The sequence below is a fragment of the Galleria mellonella genome, unplaced genomic scaffold (genome assembly GCF_026898425.1).
Source record: "Galleria mellonella isolate WM207_F2 unplaced genomic scaffold, CSIRO_AGI_GalMel_v1 utg55, whole genome shotgun sequence".
In the NCBI taxonomy this organism is placed as follows: Eukaryota; Metazoa; Arthropoda; class Insecta; order Lepidoptera; family Pyralidae; genus Galleria; species Galleria mellonella.
The window spans coordinates 3,119,514-3,129,663 of record NW_026442115.1 but is presented as its reverse complement, the minus strand read 5'-3'; the positions used below and the strand labels follow the sequence as shown (position 1 = coordinate 3,129,663).

Genomic DNA, 10,150 nt, shown 5'->3' with positions numbered 1-10,150 from the left:
TAGTGATGGGATTCGAGTTGCTTTTCACTCGAGTGACTCGAGTAGTTTTTATATTACATGCACTCGAGTTAATTTTTTGACGACTCGAGTTTCGAGTGATTTGCGTCGACTCGAATTACGAGTGACTCGAGTTGACTCGTACCACTCGAGTGGTTTATACCGAACTGAGTGAGAAATTCAAATTGTGACAAGTTTACCCGCGGTAGCAGGAAACTTTTAAGAGAGAAAATTCTTCCTGATGCTTATCATGCCGCACGCACTATAATTGTAGATATTCTACATTTAGTTGAATATACGGCTGCTACAATAGATTTATGGACTTCTGACAATAATAAAGCATACCTAACTATTACAATACTTATAATTCAAAACTTTTTTCGCAAACTGTTACTACTAAAGAGGTTACGGAGAACCTTCTTTCTGAAGGGAGATGTTTTATGCTATATATATATATATATATATATATATATATATATATATATATATATATATATATATATATATATATATATAGCATAAAACATCTCCACAGCCTAATTGCGGTTGCCAATCTGCCTATCAAACGGGGAGACTTATTCAGCAGTTAAAGTCTGATATAAGAATATATATACATATATATTTATATACATATACATGGTGCTAGAATATGATTAAGTGGACAAGTGTGCTGAAGTCGATATTATCGAAGCCGTTTGGTAGGGAAAAAATTTATCAATTTATTTTTTTATAGTAGTTATTACACCAATTTTAGTTAAATTTGTTATCTCATTAAAGATACATTATTTTTGTTTTTTTTTTTGTTGAGTTTATTTAAGTTTTATTTAAGTTAATTTTAAAACACGTATATTATTACTTAAATTGTGTAAGAACATAATAAAACTGTTTATATTTGGATCTCATGAAAGTTCCTTGTTAGAATAAATTAAATTGGATTAGAACTTATTAGTAGTAGATTATGATATAATATTTTAATTTGACTGATAGTTGATATAAGAGGTTTCTTGATTATGTATGACAGGTTTAGTTTGAAGGAAAATTCTATTTTTTACATTTTGTTTAGATTTTTTTTTTTTTTTGAGAAAATGAATACACATTTTCCATGTAAAATTAATACTGTTTTATTCGTTTTAAAATTTTGGTCACTCGAGTTTTATATTCCGAGTGACTCGAGTCAATAAAAATCACTCGAGTTTTATCTTCACTCGAGTGGCATTCGAGTGAGTAACTTATCAGTACCGAGTGACTCGAGTGAAAAAAAATCACTCGAGTCCCATCACTACTGTCCATAGTTTTTTTTTTGTGACTTTGGCGAAAGCCATCAGCCAAAAAGTAACAATTACAAGGTAACAATATGTCCATAGTGTTGTACCACCGTGGACAATGAGTGCATAGATAACAACGGTGCATACTTTGATATATTAAATATATTTTACAAAAAAAATTGATTTTATATTCGTCTCGTACAAAACGCCAATTTCATATGCAAGAACCTAATATATCTTCGTCCAATATATCAATATCGACAGTTGCCATAAAAAACCTAGCTAGTTCATATTATGAACTAACTAGGTTTTTTTTTTAATTTGAACATTTTATATAATGAACTTTATAAGTACAAAATTTTCAAATTTTACGAAAAATATAGACAAACAAAATATTTATATTTAGTTACATCATTTTACTCTACTACAATTTTTAATCATTTTTTTTTTGTCAGGTGAGTAATGCGTATAGTATTATATTATCTGTGGTAATGCAAATTCCCTTTAGCGTATTAAACAATAGTTTTTTTTTTTATTTTAATGGATGATAATGGAATGGTAACCCCACCTGCGCTATCGGTATACACCGGCGGGGCACCAGTGAAGGATGATAGGTGAGGATGAAGTAGGTCAGTTAGCCCATCGTGACGAATTCAACAAGAATTGTTCATGATGGTTTCCAGGGGGAACCACGTGGAGGTCGACCTAATAAGGCATATTGCTAGCAATGGGGCTGTCAAACTCCATTGCTAACAATCCCTTTCCCCCTATTAAACAATAGTTAGAAACGTTATGCCGTGTCAAACAGCATCTGAAAAAAACACGTATTCAATTCTAAAGAATAGTATATTACTACAGCGGCCAGCAAATGAAGCATTGATGGACGAACGTGCAAATGTGAGCAGAGGTGTACCCGAGGCACACATACGTGAATTCATCAATGCTTAGTTGTGACCAAGGCTTGTATAGGACTTTTCTCAAACAATGCGCGGAAATCAAAAACAATTTTACTTTTTAAGTTCAATGATGAATAACGAACAATAATAATTTTTCACGCGCCATAATCTTCCTTTGTTTTTTTTTTTTCAATAAACAGCTTTCTATTTGCAAGCCAGTTCGAAATTTAATAAAATATTTTATTAGTTAAACATTATGTCACGCGACTACAGCGTTGCGTCTGGGGGACTACTTTTGTGAAAAGGACTCTACTACGTAATATGAAAATGTTATACGGCTGTATAACCCTACCAAATTTAGATACTACCTGCTTGCATACTTTCAACATTAAACTGTCTTATAATCTAGTAATGTAAATTAATGAAACTAGCTTGCTATGAATTAAGAAAAACAGCAACTGATCTCTCGTCCTCTTTTTACTAATTATATTTGCATAAGAAGAAAGGAGTAACCGTATGATTTACAGTTTTTATTTTATTATTCCTTATATGTAATTGCTTGTTCTTAATTTTCTACACACTAACCTGCTATGAATTATTGCTATTAAATTCCGTGTTCTTAGGTACGTACATTAAGAAAATGTAACAATTGCAAATTACTCTGTGAACCGCAGATCAGAAAATGTGAGTGACGTGCTTGAGTGCAATTGAGTGTGTCAATCTAATGTCAATCAAACTGTGGTATCAAAGCAAACTTTATACTTATCTACCTATATACGTAGGTACCCTATTCTATCTTTATCTATAGCAGTGCTGCTGGATTAGGTGAATTTAGCTTTTTAGGCTATCTTGAAGGATGTCGGAGCGACTAAAAATTGTGATTGGCGACTAGTCACCATTTATTTTGAAAAAAAATTCGACGATTTTAAGCTATTTTCATAAAGAATATTTATAGTCAAATTATAATAATTTTAGCAAAAGCTATATAAAGCTTTAATAGAAACGTAACCAATAGCAAAAAAGATAGCAAGGTGTAAAATTTATTATATCTAATATATATCTGCATATTTAGTAGCATATAAATAATCTTTGTTTTTTTCTTTCGCTTAATATCAAGACATTAAATTTATGTTAAACACTGGCACATGATTGTTGGTTGGCACTGGCACTGGCACAAGGGTACAGCAATCACATTAATAAATATTTCATAAAGTACATAACAAAATTTTTACATTATATATATGTATCGCCATTAACATAAAATAAATAAAACATTATTACATTGAAACAAATAGGTACAAATACAATTAAATTTTCTCATTGAAAAATTCCTGTAGTGTATAATAACTTTTTGTAATTAAATATTTTTTGGATTCATTATATTGTATATAATTTTTTAATAGTAATGTTGTGTACCTGCATATTCATATTGTTGGTTTTATCAAAATCGATTTAATACTTTAGTTTTTTTTTATTTTTGTTTTTTGTTATTACATTAAAAGAGAAGCGAATTTAGGCTGCTTGGAGTTCAATTATCGGCAAATTCCGATCCGTTTTATCTGGCAATACTGATCAATACATACATATCTACGATGTATATATACTTATAACAAAATTCGTTGTTCCTCTTTGTTTTTAATTACTAATTCGTTGTAGTTATAGAAATGTTGGTAAAATAACTTCAAAAGTTTGAAATAAAATATTTTATCTTTACAAAAATGTCGCATATACAAGATAGCTTAGTTGAAAGAAATAGTGAATTGAATAGACCTTCCACTTCAGCTCTGTCCACGTCGCAATCTTTAAATTTAAAAAATACTGAAAATAAAAAAATTAACGAACCTGTTTCTACACAAATATTTTCGAATATGGATATAGTGAGTGCAGTGTCATCTCGGTGCCAAAATTTAAATATAAGTGATATACATGAAGTAAACAGAAAGGAGCACAACGCACTTGTGACTGCGCCTTCGAAAAAGAAAAATGCGCAAAAGAAAGAAAAGTTAAAACAATTACAAATGCCTACATCAAACACAAGTGAAGTTGACCGTCCAGTTCTAAGCAGTTCTGTGCAAGAATTCTTTATGAGTCATGTAACACCAATGTATGCTACTAAAAGTACGAGATATCTAGAAAATCTTAGTTATCATCCACAATATCAGTACATGAATAATACAAGAGATATTTCGCAAAATCCACACCATCCAAGAAGTGTTCCTAGTTCCCCTTTATTACAAAATGGGCACATACAGAATTCAGTGAGCATATCAAACACTCCATTTGTCGTGTCTCAACCTACAACACCTACATCTATACAAAATGTATTGCAACATCCTTTGTTAAATTACTCAATATTAGTTCACCAAAATAAATATGGACAAAATCCAAGTTCCTCCCAACCTAATCCAAATGTGTCGGTAATAAAAAATTCTCTAAAAAATATTAAAAGTTCTCCAAAATGTATGCAAAATAATAAAATAAAGCAAAAGAATAATGATGAAAAAAAATTTGATCCATATTTATCTATAGAAGAAGTAGAATTGGGTTTGAAAAACAATAGTTTAATTGAAGGTGTTTTGAGAATAAATCCCAAACAATTTCAACATGCATATGTGTCAAGTACTGATCGTAGTGGACAAGATGTTCTTATAGATGGAATTAAAAATCGTAACCGAGCTTTGGAAGGAGACATTGTGGTAGTACAGATAATACCAGATAGTGACAATGAAGATAATACAGATGATAGTAAACAAAAGAAGGGAAAAGTTGTATATATTAAAGAAAAAGTTCATACTAGAACTTGTATTGGAATATTGAAATTAATGCCAGATAAAAATAGGCAAAGAGCTTTGTTTGTTCCTCGTGATCATAGATTACCAAGATTGAATATACCATTTACATGTTGGCCTGATAATTTCTATCAGGATGCTAAAAGTTATGAAAATACATTATTTTTAGCAAAAATAATAGATTGGTTTGATACTAGATTTGCTTTGGGAAAAATTGAATGTAATATAGGACAGTCTGGTAATATGAAGACAGAAACGCAAGCTATATTAGCACAAACAGATTTAGATATCACACCTTTTGGACCTGAAGTCAGAGACCTATTCCCTCGTTTGGATTTTGTTATACCTGAAGAAGAAATTAAGTTGAGGGAAGATTGTCGTGCGCTATGTTTATTTAGTATAGATCCATTTAATTGTCGGGATATTGATGATGCTGTTTCATGTAAGGAGCTAGATAATGGAAATTATGAAATTGGTGTTCATATTTCAGATGTTGCTCATTTTCTTACTGAAGACACTATACTTGATGAAATGGTGGCAGACAAAGCAACTACCATATATTTAGTAGAGAAAGCATATCACATGTTGCCAGATGAGTTGTGTATGCTGTGTTCTCTTTTTCCTGGGGTTGATAAACTTGCTTTTTCTGTATTTTGGGAAGTAACTAAGGATGCAAAAATACTCAGTCACAGATTTTCAAAAACTGTAATACATTCTTGTTGTCAACTAGCTTATGATCATGCACAGGCAATTCTAGAGGATAAAGTTGATGCTAAAGATATATTCCCAGAAACTTACAATGGATTTAAATATTCTGATATATATAAGTCAATTCAAATGTTAGGTAAAATTTCTTCTATACTCCGTAAGAATAGATATGAGAATGGTGCATTAAGGATTGATCAACCCAAAGTTGTATTTCAATTAAATAGTTTGAGTGGGCTGCCAGATTCTTTCTGCATCTATGAAAGTAAAGAAAGCCATCAACTTATTGAAGAATTTATGTTGCTGACAAATATGACTGTTGCAAAACGAATTTATGAAGATCATCCAAATCTAGCATTTTTGCGTAGCCATCCACCACCTAGTACATATATGTTGAAGGAGTTAGCTAAATCATTACAACCACTTGGGATTGATTTGGAGATATCTTCTGCTGGTGATCTACATCGCTCTTTATTGCCACATGTAGGACCTGAATGTACAGATAAAGGCAAAGCCATGGTATTGAATATGTTATGTGCAAAGCCAATGACTAGAGCGAAGTATTTTTGTGCTCATGGTTGTGATGATGATGATTTCCATCACTATGCTCTCAATGTGCCTTTGTATACACATTTTACCAGCCCCATCAGACGTTACGCAGATATAATGGTTCACAGGTAATAATATTATTATCATTAGATAATGATTTTTTTACATTTTAAAGTAGAAAACCAGATATGTCTTGATTATAATATAATAGAATAGATAATATAATTTTCTTTGTGAGTAACCTGTTATTTATCTATAATAACAATATTTTGTACTTTATATAATAATAGGTATAATTATTATTAATATTATAAATGTAAGTGACTTTTGTTTGTTACTTCTTGGCATCTGAATGGTTTTACCAATCACTATGAAATTTAGTATACAGGTATTATTAAGAATGGAGAAGGAAAAGCCTACATTTTATCCCATTCAGTGAACATATCCCAATCATGTGGATGAAGTTGTGGGTAAAAGCTAGTATTATATATAGACCCACCCTTGCTTCAAATGTATTTTTTTATATAAAGCCCATGTCTCCACTTAATAATAAAGTTTTGTATAATTATACCCATTTTCTTTATTTTCGAAAAAAGTATAATATGTAGTATTACTTAGGCGCTCTTTTTTCTTTGTACATATTCTATTACTTAATTAATTCAGTCACCAGTTACCAGTTGCAATAATGGTATTGCTTTTACAATTGTACAGGCATTCAATAAGTTATTTTATGCTGTTTGGATACAATGAAGAATAATAGATGAGAATGAAGTCAAATCTCTTTTCCCATCATGATAAGTTCACCTGAAAAAAAAAAACATGATAGTTTCTAGAAGGAATCATCTGGAGGCTACCTGACAGAGTATTATGAGTAATAAAGTTGAACAACCTTTTCTGTGAGTCAAAAATATTATGTAACATTTTAAAATAGATGCATGTTTTTTCAGATTATTGGCTGCCAGCCTGCGATATAGAGATGTACCTACATGGGAAATAGATAAAGTACGAAAGATAGCAGCACAATGCAATAAACAGAAGTACAATGCTAAAAAAGCAGGTGAAATGTCCACAGAACTATATACTTTAAAATATATTGAAATGAATTCACCACTATTTACTCAAGCTGTTGTTGTTGACATACGAGAAAAGTATATAGACGTAATTATAGTAATTATGGGATTGAATAGAAGAATATTCTTCAATAACGTGAGTTTTGTTTTTCTTTTTTAATAAAATATTACACCAATACATTGCTGAAACTATGTATCCTGTGTATCCTATGGATATACCATAGGATTTGCAATTAACAATTTATTTTACTGCCTGCCTATGCTATCGGTATGCCAACGAGGCATCAATATATATATATATATATATATATATATATATAAGTCCTGTGGTGGATACTAGCAGTTCTGGGGTAGACAAACAACCCCATGACGCAGACAAATATAACGTAACGCAATTGGGGGTAAACAGAGGGTGAGAAAGTTTAAATAACACGTTACGTAACATTGCTTTTTTTCCTACCTACCTAAGTCCTTTAGCTGACCTGGCAAACGTTGTTTTGACACTTTAAGGGTCCATTTTTTATCGGAATAAAAATCTTATTTTTTTATACAACTTAGAATGGCAAACAAGCTGACTGCCCACCTGATGGAAAGTAATAACCGTCGCTGATAGACATGAGCAGTACCATGGTCAGAGCAGAGTATACTGTTTCGCCCATGATACCCCCCATGCGTTGCCATTCCTGAGGACTCAGGTATTATTCCCCTGTACCCTGAAAATTCACGCCATATCTCACCCTTCAAACCGAAACACAGCCATGCAAACACAACTGCATTAAGGTTTAAACACGAATGGGACAGAGGTATCCAAGCAATCGACTTTTGTACAAAGTCTCCCCCTGGTAAAATCTTTTTTAATTTAAATAAATCAAGTCAGTGAATCTTTTCGTTTATGTTTTATAGGGAGTCCCTCGACTGTATTGTACATCATTTTTGTTTTCGTTATCAGTATTCTTTAGTGTTATGACTTAGATAAAAATGGTCATTTGAATCTTACGTAACGTTTAGCGTTACATGGAAGAGGGAGGATCAAAAATCTTTAAAAATTACATTACATAATACTTGAATGTTGCCGTAAGATCATTTCTTGAGGAAGGCTAGGCTATTCCACATCACGATACGATCACGGGCGACGCCGCGAAAAACAGTTAATATACATAAGGATAAGTAAGAGTTTATGTTATTTTCTATGCACAATTTTATGTGTATGCCAAATGTCATGATGATTGGTTGAACTGAACCATTATGGTGCTAAGATATAACAGGTTAATTACATTTGTAAAGTTTTAGAAAATATATGTTTTAAATCATATACTGTATTTGCAGGATTTTCCGGGTCAATATAAATGTATAAAAAATGAAGCTGGAATGAAGCTCTCCAAAATGGAATTGACTTGGCAAGCAACAGACGATTTGCCTCAAATAAACCAACTAATAGAAGTTTTCTCTATTTTACAAGTTGAATTAAATAGAGATGATGATATGGTGAAAGTAGAAACTAAGTTAGTACGACCTAAATAGCAAATTTAGGTCTTTTATAATTTTATTTGAAATTAATGCATTACTACTTGACAATAGATTGCAAAAATTTTATACAATCTGTGAATAAAATGATACGATAATTTTTTACTTACATTTGTTAAGTAAATTTATAAAATTGTGATAATAAATTCTGAAATTTATTTTTTTAATCTGTACAATAAGATTTTAATCTTTGCTTTTTATTTATTAGGATACAAAACGTATACCTATGTGGAATTTCTTGAAATAATATTTCTTTAAATATACTGGTTTTACTTTTATATAAATTGTAATACAATAAAGACTATATACAGACTGTGTTATTTTAGCTTAATATTTTAATTGCATTTTAAAAATTGTTCTTTTGTACTTATATCTATATAGCCTGTAAAAATATTGTGCGCCATGTTTGTGAGGGGCATAGGTAAAGGTATTGTATTAGTATAGGTAAACTGGCAGGCGTACTCTTTTGTTCCTTGCTTCATTACTCCTCCTCCTGCAAGTCTCGTGCACCTTTACTAGAAAGTATCGAGAACATAATTGACAGGCTATAGTTATCGATAGTTTTTTAAACAAAACCATAAAAATTGCACAGTAGATATTTGTGTTGTAAATGGTTACTAGCCGGTATCCATAATTTTTAATGACTATTCGACATCTATTTATATTAGAACACGATGGTTGACCATTTCATTTCGTGTAACTTATAACTTTTAATATAACGAATTTGGATTTACATAATATTCAAGAATTTTAATTTTGGATTCCTCACTGATATTTGTTTGTGTTTTTTTATGTTTCATTAATGAAATTATTTTAGTAGAACATTAGAAAGTCATAACATTTTATTGTGTAAATACTTACTGGGCATCTAAAAAATTACCTACAGCTCGGAAACCAGTTGCAGACATATAATATTACAAGTATTTAAACGGTTTAATTGTAGGAGGTTGTTTAAATTCCCATTGATAAGGATTCTGTCAGTATGGGTATCACATCAAGCATCTACATTTATTATATATTTATTTTTGCATGATAATCCCTCCCTGTCTGGTGGTGCCCTTTCTAATGTATTCAATGTCATGCTCAATCATGTTGTTATGTATTCCTAATGTTTAATTAATAAAAAAAGCGACTAGATAAGTAGTACTGTGTATTATTGATTAACCTAAATACAATAGGTATTTAAATGGTTGCATGCATATTTAAAACCCGTCCACGTGTGGCGAGGCTACGCTTTATAATTGAAAAATAACAGAAGTATGACTATGTTTTATCTATTTTTCACCCTTATTACAGTTAATTCGCTACTTAGAATTTCATTTCAATTACAATATATTTTTTATGCAACATTTTGT

The 10,150-nt window shown here is 30.9% G+C and overlaps 1 protein-coding gene across 1 annotated transcript; it reads left to right on the top strand.

Annotated features, from left to right (window-relative positions):
- Window positions 1-3,731: 3,731 nt before the first annotated feature.
- On the top strand, window positions 3,732-9,938 carry LOC113521211 (DIS3-like exonuclease 2). The gene is made up of 3 exons (XM_026906677.3): window positions 3,732-6,329; window positions 7,149-7,407; window positions 8,598-9,938. Exons 1-3 carry the CDS (start codon window positions 3,877-3,879, stop codon window positions 8,790-8,792), a joined length of 2,907 nt encoding a protein of 968 aa, XP_026762478.2. The 5' UTR covers window positions 3,732-3,876; the 3' UTR covers window positions 8,793-9,938.
- The last annotated feature ends 212 nt before the right edge of the window (window positions 9,939-10,150 follow it).